Source organism: Neomonachus schauinslandi, chromosome 6 (assembly GCF_002201575.2).
Source record: "Neomonachus schauinslandi chromosome 6, ASM220157v2, whole genome shotgun sequence".
NCBI classification, from domain to species: domain Eukaryota; kingdom Metazoa; phylum Chordata; class Mammalia; order Carnivora; family Phocidae; genus Neomonachus; species Neomonachus schauinslandi.
This window is the reverse complement of record NC_058408.1, coordinates 122,991,822-123,004,889: the sequence shown is the minus strand read 5'-3', so window position 1 is coordinate 123,004,889 and position 13,068 is coordinate 122,991,822. Positions and strand designations below refer to the sequence as shown.

The following is a 13,068-nucleotide window of genomic DNA, read 5'->3' as shown; positions in this document are numbered from 1 at the left end:
CTTTATTATGCTTTAACAAAGCCCCATCTTTTTATCCCCCAGGAAAAAACCAGCTACACCCCTGAAGACAGTAAGTTAATTTTGCATTTAAATGTGTTTCATATTTCCTGCAATGCTTATGCTTATTCCCTTATTTAAAGTTGACAATGCTTCCGGCTAAGGTGAACGCAGCAATTTTAGCAACTGAAGTTGCTGCCCAGACAGTCCAAGAGAAATTCTGCATTCTTGGTTAGCCAGGGAAGATGCTGCAGGGGAGGAGCTCATCCTCACTTGACTCAGCGTGGCTTCACTGAGTGCAAGTGGCAGATCCAAGGTGGAAGCCAGGCTCCCTGCCTCCCCTGACATCTGCCTTCCCCACGGGGAGCCCCTGAGCCTGTTTTCCATCTGCTGGCCTGGGAGGCTAATGGTGTATCAGGCGCATATAGGCTTAACTAAACTCAGATTCTGGCCAGAATGTGGGAAACCTGGGCCAGCCCACTATTTGAGGAAGCCCACCTTGACCTAGTACCTACTCCCTAGCCTGACATTTACGGTCACTTAGCAAACACTGAGGTGGGGCCCTAAGCCCAAAGCCAGATGCCTCTTCCCCACTGTGCAAGACCTACTGGTCAGCAGCTACTGGGGGTCACAGTATCCATCAGCCCTGTTGACTGAGCAGAGAAGTCCCTACACCAGGATGACACTGATCCTTCCCTGACCTACTCCTAATCCATTGTCGTGGAAGGCAAAGGTTAGGCTGGGAACGGTGTGTTTTTATTGTTGTTTTTGTGATTGAAAGAAGAGCTATGCATCAAAGAAATGTCCTCCCCAAATATTTATGTTAGTAATATTGCTTTGACATTTATTTCTACACTCCATTGTATTGAATATCCTTGCCTTTTTTTTTTTTTTTTTAATAGACTTCAGTTGCCTCTCCACAGAATGCCACAAGTGTTTGTGAAGGTAAATCTATATTATTCTGAAGGACGAGGGTGTCCTCTTAAAGTTATTTGAATTAAGGATTTGTACATAAGTGTGTTTCTAAATTGCTTTCACTATTTAAAAGGCAATTGTATATATGAAACTCAGCTTTCTAAACAAAATGGCCTTCACTTTGCAAAGAGTAGTAAGGACCTGAGCTTTCGTGTCAGTGTCTTTGGGGCAAGGCTATAGTCTACACGCCCCAAACCTGCCTGTCTGTAGACATATGACTTACCAGAAACAGTGCCATGGCCTTACAAAGATATGAAGCCTTATTCAGAGCTATTCACATATCTTAGAACTAATAGCTTAGTTAAGGTAATGAAATTTTTAAAAATCTGTTTATTTGAACAAGTTCTTTTGCTAAGTTTTCAAAATAATGTTTTCTGAATTCGAATATCTGTTTTAATACATCTCCAAATGTTTTCTTTTGTCTTACCATAGCCTAAAAATCTTACATATACCTTTAATTAGAACTTTCCCATTTAAAAAAATACTCGTATTTGAAAAATACTGGTGGGGGGGAAGAAAACAGAAAGAAGTAAGAATTACCCATAATCTCAACACTTAAAACACTATAAAGAAGTTAGAATCCTGAACCCATCTAACTCTAACACTAACGAGTGTTCTCCCCATTTCCTGGGTTCACGTGGGCACATCTCCATAAAATGTCCTGGTTTCTCTGATGATGGACAGTGGACATTTTCTGAATGTGTCCTACAACTTGCCTGTCTGCTTTAACTGCTCCACTGGGGTTATTTATATCTGTTTCCCACATCTTTTTTTCTCCAGGCTATTTCTGAGGTATCCCTCCCTTTCTGCTGTCTTGCTTTCTTTCATCTGCCTGTCCTTTGAGGCTTTTGCCTTGCTGTCCTTCCATTCCTTACAGTCTTCCATGCCTGCTGAGCAGGGAGCCCAAGTAATAGTGGAATCTTAGGGTGAGCTTCTGCAGGAAGAAAGCTCGACCCTGTGCAGATTCCATTGGCTTCAGGGGCCTTTGAAAACCAGCAGAGAAGGAGCTCATGGCATGCAGCTTGGGTGTCCTTGTTGCCAAAGGGCTCCTAGGGCAAGAGCTTGGCATGCCATCAGTTTTGTGACTTGTTTCAAGAACAAAGGCAACCATCATCCAAACCCAGTGCAGGTAAGCAGCCTCTTCTCACCTAGGGAGGAAGGAAGGAAGGAAGGAAGGAAGCCTCCGGGACTGCAGAGGCAAAGCAGAGTGGTCAAAGCTCAGCAGGCTGTGGGAACCAAGTGTGTTTACTGTTTCTCCTTCTGAAATTACCAAGCTGTAATGTCATGAACAAAATATCTCACATGGTCGCTCAAAGTAACTTGACCTAGACTTAAAACATCCTTCAGGGATTCAAGGCTTCCGAATTTCGCTGCATTACAAGAAACCCCGAAGTCTGTCTTACCATTTATTTGGGTCTTTGAGTTGATACGACTTTTATTCTTTTTGGGTTCCTGTAATGGAAGAGCAAGAGTTCACCTTTCTTCCATGTGGGACACACACCCATAGACACACCCAGATTTTAACACACCCTGGACCAAATTTGAGGAAGAATAAAGCATTAAAATAATTTATAATCACATTCATCAATGGTTCAGCAGTAAGGTTCACTGTGTTCAACATAAATTTTTTTTTTTTTAATTCAACATAAATTTCTTACATTTCAGGTTACACCCATTTCCCTGCGTACCGGTTATAACTCCACCCCTTCCTCTCCCACTCAGGAAAACACAGTGAAATGCAAGTGAGATGAACATTATTATAGGGCTGACCTTGAATTTGCTTGGGTAATTTTTCAAAAAGAATCGATTATCTGCAAACTCTGATATTTTACCTCTTACCAGTAAAAATTATTTATACCACCTCTTGTGACTAATGAAGATACACCAGGGTATTGGAACACCTGTGTGGGGGACACCAGCGTGGTTCGAACTGGTTTGTCTCTGACTTCCACCTATACTCCCACACTTAAAGGGCCACCCCATAGGCTCAGTCCCCATGGGTATTGCTACAGAATGGGAAGGTGTGCCTGTAACTTTGCTTGGTAGGAGTCCTGCTCCTGCTCGTGCAGACACATCACCAGACGGTCAGGTGCATAAACAGATGGCATCCTGGTGAAAGACATGTTCATGGGAAGACATCAGACCGAATCCAGTTCTTCTCAGATGATGTTGCTGGGTTGGACATGGAGACAGACATTTCATTCTAGCCTAATATGAGCATTTTCTTAATGCAGAAAAACCTGTACCTGCTGAGCGCCACCGAACAGCTAGCCACAGACAAGAAAATATGCAGTCATCAATGTTTCCTCCTGCCCAGAAGTAAGAATCCTTTCCTTTAAAAATAAGTTTCCCTAACACCTGTTTTGTCACACTGCATAGTGACACTGGCTTGGTAAAGATCTGACATTTCATTGCACTGCAATTAAATTTTTTAAATTTTAATTTAATTTACACTCAATTAATTAACATATAATGTATTATTAGTATCAGAGGTAGAGTTCAGTGACTCATCAGTTGCATATAACATCCAGTGCTCATTAAATTTTCAAAGGTGTTAAATAGGAAGAAAACTTTACAAGAACTGCTTAGAACCACAAAGATGTAATATTTGGGTTAATTATCGGTCTTAACCAAAATCTAACACGTCAGTCAAGTCTCTTCCTTTTTAAAAACTAAAGGGGACAGTTTTACTTACCTTGAAGGTTTTGATGCCTTTCCTATCTTTAGATATGTTTTATTGGCCATTTGTGTTGACTCCTGGATGATGCCCCTGCTCAGAGCATCTTTGGTGCAAGCAAAATGTCAAACTTACTCATCTTGTGCTTTGCCCTTTAATTAATCTGGACTTCTTCCTTTCAGACAAATCCATCACAAACCCATACCTCTGCCAAGTAAGTACAGTGAAGTCATGGAAAGTACTATCAGGTTGTGGGTAAGGCTGGATCCTTGTGTCTGAGCAACATGTCCATCTGGAGGAGGTTAGCTCCTCTCTGGCTTGTTTCCTTTTCTGTTAAATGGAGCCAAGAATATTTATTTCATAGAGTTATTTTCAAAAGTAAATAAATTTGGGATAATTTTTACTTCTTTTTTAATATTGATTGAATATTTCACTGGTCATACTGGTCATCTTTTACATTTAATTTTTTAATAAAAACAGTACAACTGTTTTCAAAATAAGAAGATTAAGTACCTGGTATAGTGCTTTGAATACAGAAGGTCTGCAGTAGATGATAGCTATTTAAGTTAAAGCTCAAGTCATGCTAAGGGGTCCACCAGATCCTGCACATCTGGTCCCTTCCTTACCTGCTGGCTGACTCCATCCCTTGTTCTCCCCTTTTCCCTCACACTCCAGGCACAGTGGCCCCCAGTCTATGCTTCAAATATGCTAGGCCCTTGCGTGTTGCTGTTACTCCTACCTGGAACATTTTTTCCTGAGATAGCCACATGCCTCCTCCCTCCCTTCCTGCAGATCTTACCCGAGTGTCACCTCAGTGAGGCCTTCCTGATCAGCCTATTTAAACATACTGTTTATCCAAGACTAGTCCCCAACCCCTTCCCTGCTTATTTTTCTCCATGTATATGACTCTGTAATATTGTGTATATATTTACTTATGTCTTTATTGTCTATCTCACTCATTCCATTAAAATTTAAGCTCCAGAAGGGCAGGGCATTTTGCTGTTTTGTTTGACTGCTGTATATCTATCCCCAGTGTTTTGATCCATGGCAGGCACACAATGATGAACAAACAAATGAATGAATGAATGAATGAATGCAGTGAAGTATTTTCTCTATTTCATGTGTCTCCACATACAGACTATAAACTCCTTGAAGAAGTTTATGCCATAAGGCAGCAATTATCAAATGTTTTGGTCTCAGGGCCATGTTAACACTCTTAAAATCATTGCAGACCCAAAGAACTTTGGTTCACACGTTTCTTTCTATTGATATTTAATGTATTAATTAAAAACAGACAATTAAAACATTTATTAATCCATTTTTAATTAAAACTTTTATTTTTTTTCATTTAAAATATTAAACTTGGGGCGCCTGGGTGGCTCAGTCGTTAGGCATCTGCCTTCGGCTTGGGTCATGATACCAGGGTCCTGGGATCGAGCCCCACATCGGGCTCCCTGCTCGGCGGGAAGCCTGCTTCTCCCTCTCCCACTCCCCCTGCTTGTGTTCCCTCTCTCGCTGTGTCTCTCTCTGTCAAATAAATAAATAAAATCTTAAAAAAAAATAGATAAATAAAATGTTAAACTTGTTACATGTTAACATAAATAACATATTTTTTATGAAAAATTACTATATTTTCCATACTATATTTTCCAAACAAAAACACTTTAGTGGGAAGAGTGGCCTTGTTTTACATTTTTTTTTTTTTAATTTATTTATTTGACAGAGAGATAGCACAAGTAGGCAGAGCGGCAGGCAGAGAGAAAGGGAGAAGCAGGCTCTCTGCTGAGCAGGGAGCCCGATGCGGGGCTCGATCCCAGGACCCTGGGATCATGACCTGAGCCGAAGGCAGCCGCTTAACCGACTGAGCCACCCAGGCGCCCCCTTGTTTTACATTTTTAAAATCTCTTTAAGGGACGTCTGGGTGGCTCAGTCGGTTAAGCGGCTGCCTTCGGCCTGGGTCATGATCTCAGGGTCCTGGGATAGAGTCCCTCATCGGGCTCCTTGCTCAGTGGGGGGCCTGCTTCTCCCTCTCTCGCCCTCTGCTTGTGCTCTCTCTGTCAAATAAATAAAATCTTAAAAAAAATAAAATAAAATCTCTTTAATACCTAGAGTAATAGAGACAGCTGATTCTCATATCTGCTTCTATATTCAAGCTGTTCCAATGTTTTTCTGGCTGAAGTACATGAAGAAAATGGGGCTTCACAGAGACAGTGATTTGGAAAAGACCTCATAACCTCCCTGAAAGAATCCCGGGGATTCCTGGGGCCCCCAGACCATGCTTTGAGAACCACTGCTTTTAGGGACTTGTTGGCGTGTGTGTGATTTTTCAATGCCGAGTGACCCCTGCAGCACCTAGCATGGTGTCGGAGTCTGGGCACACTAACTGCTCAAGATACGCTGAAGACCATTGATTTTTCAAATCCCTTTCAGGATTTCCAGAAGGGGGAGGCTCAACTGTGGATGGCCTATTTTCATCTAACCCCCATTTGTCAGAACAGGTATGAATGAACTCTTATTGTTACCATTAAACTGCAGGAAAGGCAACGTCTTCTAATGTCTTATGAGGAGTTTGGGGTGAAGCTTGAGGACAGACTATATTTTAGGTCAGCTTGCAAGTTGTCATTTGCTGATGGGTACAGAATGCATTTTGTTTTCAGGGATTAAGACCCTGCTCCATGTATTCCAATTTGTATTCTAGATGCCCTAAGTAACAATTTGTGTTTCTTCAAAACTAGCCAAGAAGTGTGTTGTTTTTATTGTTCTTCCTCTCACATAGATTCTATTTAAACTGTGTAATTTTCTCAGAATAGATCTGTGGAGGCATATGATATTAAAACACATAAAGCAGCACAGTTTTTAAAAAGACAGAGAAAGAACTCTGTGTGCCCTTGGGCAAGTCTCGCTAAGCTTTCTCAAATGTAGAGAGGGATGAGAGCATGTATCCTTCTTGCCTTCAGAGTAGTTAAAAGAATCCAGTAAAATAATATTTGGTGAAAACGCTTCGGAAATTGGAAGCACTCTACAAAGCAACAACCGTAAGCTCATGATAGACAGGGAGCTTATAACTTATTTAGGAGAAAGGAGTAAATGACTCAGGAATCTAGCAGGATTGTTTGATTGATTGATTGATAATAATGCTCAAGTACTAAAGTTAGCAGCTAAGGCCAAATGAGAAAAAAGTCATTTATATAATCCTGTGACTGATCAAAGGAAGCAGAAAACTCATTTTTAAATTGCTGGTCCAAATATAGTTAGGTCTGCCTTGGTAACGCAAAATGGGACTTTGTTTTCAGTGCACAGAAGGTGCCGTGTTATTGAAGGGCCATCTCATGCTTAGCAATGCCCTCCATTTCACAGGAAGCGGACCTTCACTGCAAGCAATGGTACGCTGGTGCCTGCGATCGGAAGTCTGCTGAAGAGGCTTTATACAGATCAAACAAGGTTTGACCATTTTTAAGTCCCATATTCTGCTCTCAGCCTATAATAGGCACAGCTGTCCTCCCAACAATTGGCTGACTAAAGAATTGCAACAATTATGGATGCAGGCCTTTTTAAAATTTACTTATTCTAGAGCAATTGCCATCCTCTCCTCTCTCTAGCATCTCCCTCTTTGTTCTTCCATCTCATTTGTGCTTGTCCTTTCTCTGCAAGGATCTGTAAGCCCCACTGTTCTCCAATCAGTGGGAGAGAAGAAGGCTCCAGGGAGAGATCTCTGTAAGGTTTGGTGCTACATGAGATCCATTCAGGAGTGAGAAGTAACAGGCTATTTTGGATCAATGCATGGGTTAAAAGATTGAGGTCAAGATGGCAAAAAATACCTATAAGTAAATTTTTGGAGAAACTAAGCCCAATCATGTAGGAACACTAGGAGCAGTTTGGAAAATCCAAAGTTAAAATGCCACTTCTCCCCTTCTTTCTCTTTCCTCCTTCCATTTTTCTTCACTTGCACCCTACTTGCTGGAATATATAACATTTATATACTAATTTTTGCTACCTTTGCTTTAGTCCTAGCTCTACAATTAAATATGTTAAATGCTTTCCCATCAATCCCTTTGCTGGCTTCCCCAGTTATCTCTTTTTGTTTGACAAAGCTCACCTTTTAATAGATTCTCAGGAAGGACTATATTTACATTATTCCCTGAGTTCTTGCACATTCAAAGCTGTTCATAATCTGATAACCTGGAGGATATCTTGGCTGATTATAAAATCCTTGTCTTGAGTTTTTAAGCGTTGCTCCACTGGATTGCCTTGTTTTATAGTATGCTTTTGAAAAGTCTGATGCTAATGTTATTTTCTCGCCCTTATATATAATTTCATATTTTAGTCGGAAGACTCTGCAGACCTTTTGTTTTTAAAGTCTAATAGTTTTCCAGAATATGTCTCTGAGTTGACTTTCAGGTCAATTTTTTCAGATAGATGGAACCCTTCTCAATATATATAGATTTAAGTTTCCTCTTATTTCCAATACATTTTGTTAAATTCCAGTCTTAAAAAGTAGTTCTGTTCTATTACTTTATTTTTCTTCTTTAAGAACTCAAATTACATGCATTTTGGACCTTTTTTGTCTTTCTTTCATTCCAACCACTCTGACTCTATTTTATTTCTTTTTTTTTTTTTTAATCTCCTTTCCCCCCCCCGGTCTAGGTTTCTTCCTTGCCTTCCTTCAGTCATTTATCATATCTTCATTTAAAGGTATTGTCCCTTGGGCATCTTATAATTTCTTCATTTCTGAAATAGGTTTGCCTTTCTCTTCAGTTTCCTTCCTAAGTTTGATCAACTCTTGTTGCATTTCTTCTTTCTGCTTTTCATCCATTTTTTGTTCATAATTTTTGGATTTATGATTCTAGAACATTTAATCTATTTTTTAAGTTTTTAAATTCATTTATTCATTTTAAGTAATCTCTACACCAAACATGAGGTTTGAACTCAGGACCCCAAGATCAAGAGTCACATGCTCTTTTGACTGAGCCAGCCAAGCACCCCTAGAGTATTTTATAAAATATTTATTTAAATTGGTATGTTGTGTTACAGTTTTTTTTCTGCTTCAATATAAGTTTTAGGGAAGAGAGTTTTCATCAGCTGAAATGTTTTGATTCCCAATTTCAGCTTTCTTCTCATAGTACTTTTGAATGGAATTTGTTTCATATTTTTTTATTCATAGGTAACTTGTAGACATGGTTCCTAGTTCAAGAGTGCTCGCTACCTTTAATCTTACTGTGTCCCTTCATACATTTCTAAATATATAAATGCATCAAAAAGCTAGCATTGACTTCACTCAGGATTTTCTATAAGTATATATTTTACTGAAGTATTTTCTTGGAAAATAATAAACTGTAATCAATAATAAAAATCATATAGCTCAATAATTACCTTTTGAATATAACATAGGTATAAACTGATTTATAACCTGTGAAAACCTAAGTAATACTCACCATAATGTGTTTTTCTTTTAATTAACAGGATGGATCATTTCTTATTCGGAAAAGCTCTGGCCATGATTCCAAACAGCCATATACATTAGTTGTATTCTTTAATAAGCGAGTATATAATATCCCTGTGAGATTTATTGAGGCAACAAAGCAGTATGCCTTGGGCAGAAAGAAAAATGGTGAAGAGGTCAGTAACTTCTCTTTTAATCCAACTCTATAACTATGTATTCAGCACAATGGTATCATAGTGTATTACGTGCTAGAGATGGGGAGAAAGGATACAAGAGTACTTGGTGCAAGGCTTGCATACATGTCATGAAAAGAAAAGAGTACAAGATAAAATACTGTGCTCAGGCAGCATATTCTATGAGAAAACAGAAAGGAGGAAAGACTTGTATGGCATAAAGGCTGCATTTCTTAGTCCCTTTATCCTGTTACTTAGTGCACTCTGATTCAGTATTTTGGTTCAGTGAAACATAGAAGTCAAAGTTGAAGTGTCAAGTAGAATCAAGGTCAGTGTCCAGAGCTCCTAAGTCAAGAACTAGGATCTCAACTCAAGTACCAAAGTAGATGACCAGGGAAGGATCAGAGGAGGTACAGAAACTTGTGTTGAAATATTAGACTATAGCCCTTGGACCAGAATGAGTTTTGGGGCCTGTAGCAAGAGAAAAGCATTACAGTAGGTCTTGAATACTAACCAAATATGAAGTCCAACTCCTCTTTAATCTGGACCAAACTCAATCTATCATTCAAGGCCAGAACAAGTTTCACTCCCTTTCTGACCATTTATGGATTATTCCAGCCCATATTTCAGGGTTTTCTTATCAAAACAAGCTGGCTAAACAGAGATATGGTAAGCATTGAGTTTGAGTAGGTAGAATGAAAGTTAAAGATGAGAAGGAGGAAAGTGGAAGGAACAATCTAAGCAGAGGAGATAGCATTTAAAAAATTCAAGTTAGTAAATATTTATTTTCAATACTCTTTCAGAAAGAACTATACTCATTCCAAACCCAGCACTTGTTAGAAAGTGTTTGAATTGTTAGAAAGCATCATAATTGCTGAAGTGTTTGTCCTCTCCACTAGGTGATACCAGGGACTAGACTAGGTCTTGCTCATCTCTGTATTTCCAGAACCATAGCTGAATGTCTGCCTTCTGTGGATACTTGATTAGTACTTATTAAATGAATGAATTTATTTGTTGATTGAGTGATTACAGGCAGGAGAGCTGCATTTGTAAAACAAACTGGTAAGGTCTATGTCAATGAGTGTATTCTTTATTTCGCTTTTTTCTAATTGTGGTTAAAAAAAACTCATATCTTAAAATTTACCATATTAACCATTTTTAAGTGTATAGTTTAGTAGTATTAAGTATATTTACAGCACTGTAAAACAGATCTCCAGAAGTTTTCATCTTGCATATCTGAAATTCTATGCTCATTGAAAACAGCTCCCCTTTTCCACTCTCTCCCAGTCCCTGGCAATCACCATTCTACTTTCTATTTCTATGAATTTGACTACTTCAGATACCTGATATAAGTGGGATCATACCATGCTTGTCCTTTTGTGACTGGCTTATTCCATGCAGCATTATATACTCAAGGTTCATCCATATTGTGTAGTATGTGACAGGATTTCTTTCCTTTGTGAGGCTTCATAGCATTCCTTTGTACTGTACACCACATTCTGTTTATCCATTCATCTGTTGATAGACTTTTGGTTATTGTTGATGACTACTGTAAATAGTGCTGCTATGAACATGGGTGTGCAGATATCTCTTTGAGACCCTTGCTTTCAGTTTTTCTGGATATATATCCAGAAGTGGGATTGCTGGATCATATGGTAGTTCTATCTTAAAATTTTGAAGAACTGCCATATTGCCTTCCATAATGATTGCTTCATTTTACAATCCTACCAACAGTGCACAAGGGTTTCCAACTTTTTTTTTTTTAAGATTTTATTTATTTGACAGAGAGAGACACAGTGAGAGAGGGGAACACAAGCAGGGGGAATGGGAGAGGGAGAAGCAGGCTCCCGGCCGAGCAGGGAGCCCAACGTGGGGCTCGATCCCAGGACCCCGGGATCATGACCGGAGCCGAAGGCAGACGCCCAACGACTGAGCCACCCAGGCGCCCCAAGGGTTCCAACTTTTCCATATGCCCACCAACACTTGTTATTTTCTGGGATTTTTAAATAGTAGCTATCCTAATGGGTAAGAGGTGATATCTCATTGCAGTTTTGATTTGCATTTCTGTGATGATTAGTGATTTTGAGCTTTTCATATGTTTGTTGGCCATTTGTATATCATCTCTGGAGAAATGTCTATTTGAGTCCTTTGTCCATTTTTAAATTGGGTTATTTGATCTTTTGGTTTTGTGTTGTAGGAGTTCTTTATATATTCTAGATATTAACCCATTATCAAATAGATGATTTGCAAATATTTTCCCCCATTCCATGAACTGCTTTTTCATTCTATTGATTGTGACTTTTGATGAACAGAAGTTTTTAAATTTAATGTAGTCCTATTGGTCTATTTTTGTTTTTGTTACCTGTGCTTTTGGTGTCATACCCAAGAAATCATTGCTAAATACAATCTCATGAAGATTTCCCCGTTTTCTTCTAGGAGTTTTATAGTTTGGGGTTTTATTTTGCTTTTAATAAAGTCTAAGATAATTAGATATGCAAAACTCTTGAATCTGAAATCACAAAAACTCAGATCAAGACCAAACTTGGGTTTTAAAATATAGATTGCTTTGTCATTTAATACCAGTTAAACTTTAACAGAACTGTCTGCTTTTTTTCCCTACTCACAAAAACCTTCATTCTCACTGAAACCTTTATCTGACAAATCTTTAAAATAAATTCTCTTCAGTAGTAATCAGTGTAATAGATAGTGGTGATCCTCTTAGGACAGAGTGACTTTGGATGGATGGTTTCATTCTAAGCTTCCCCAGGCAGGGGTCCAGTACTACTAGAAGAAGCTTAAGGGTGGGAGAAGGAGCTGTCCTGTTTAGAGGTCCTGAAATTCTCTTAAGTTTTGAGCTCCCGTAGGGGCTCTGGACTCTTGTCCTGCTAAGGAAACTCTGGTAAACAGTGATTCCTCTGGCCTAAAGAGTCTTTGTCCCTACGACAGGATGAATAGAACTTCAGCCCACTCCCCACATATCCAGCCTATAGATACCAAAACAAATAGCATATTATTATAATGGTATCTGGAAGTGCTGACAGGGTCCATTAAAACTCTTTTTTATATACATAATAAAGAGGTTATTTCTCCCATATACTGAACACTTGAATGGAAAATGAAAACTCTGGTTACATGATATCAACAATGTGGATATCGTGAAAAGTCTCTTTCCCTGTATTTGTGTTTGGGTGTATATGGTTAGAAAAAGAAACCAATTGATTAATTTTTTAACAATTTTATGCAGTTGTTTTGGCATTATGTAAATATGGTATTAAGTAATTTTATAGCTTTGATATATGTTTGCTTTATTTTATGGACCATGAGATTTTGAGTTATCAAACAAGTTGTTTTTCTGTCTATGTATGAATATCTCAAGTACAATGAATTACTGTAGACATTTTTTTTTAAAAAAAAGCACTGAGGGGAAACTGCAACTAAGTTATGCTCAGTTCTACGTTCAGTATGCCTCAACTATGCTCCCTACTTCACACATTTCAACTCCACTCAACTCCCTATTCAAACATTTCAATCTGCAAACACTCCAACAAAGAAATACTCAAAAATATTCAAGGACTGGAATGACAGAATGAGATGTTTGTTTGTGTAAGTATAGCAACTCTCTACTGTGTTTCCTGGGTTCAGAAAACACTTTTTCGCTTGGAATCCACTTCAAAGAGGCCATGCCATTTCATTTCCTAGTTCTTTAGTCCATCAACTTAACTTCCAACTGCATTCAAGTTAACAACATGCTATCCCAAGCAAACAGGATGAATGTCTTTATGAATATCATAAAAGAATTTCATTGG

At 38.7% G+C, this 13,068-nt stretch overlaps 1 protein-coding gene across 3 annotated transcripts in view; it reads left to right on the top strand.

Annotated features, from left to right (window-relative positions):
- Positions 1-13,068, top strand: part of BLNK (B cell linker) — a 75,393-nt gene that overhangs the window by 60,449 nt on the left and 1,876 nt on the right. For 2 of the 3 annotated variants that reach the window (XM_044916112.1, XM_044916111.1), the window contains 7 exons: positions 43-70; positions 900-942; positions 3,207-3,291; positions 3,832-3,863; positions 6,080-6,147; positions 7,007-7,090; positions 9,110-9,265. In XM_044916112.1, the coding sequence (XP_044772047.1) occupies positions 43-70; positions 900-942; positions 3,207-3,291; positions 3,832-3,863; positions 6,080-6,147; positions 7,007-7,090; positions 9,110-9,265 (496 nt within the window). Of the gene's footprint in view, positions 1-42; positions 71-899; positions 943-3,206; positions 3,292-3,831; positions 3,864-6,079; positions 6,148-7,006; positions 7,100-9,109; positions 9,266-13,068 lie in introns of those variants that run through there. The other variant, XM_044916113.1, reaches the window with a different exon arrangement.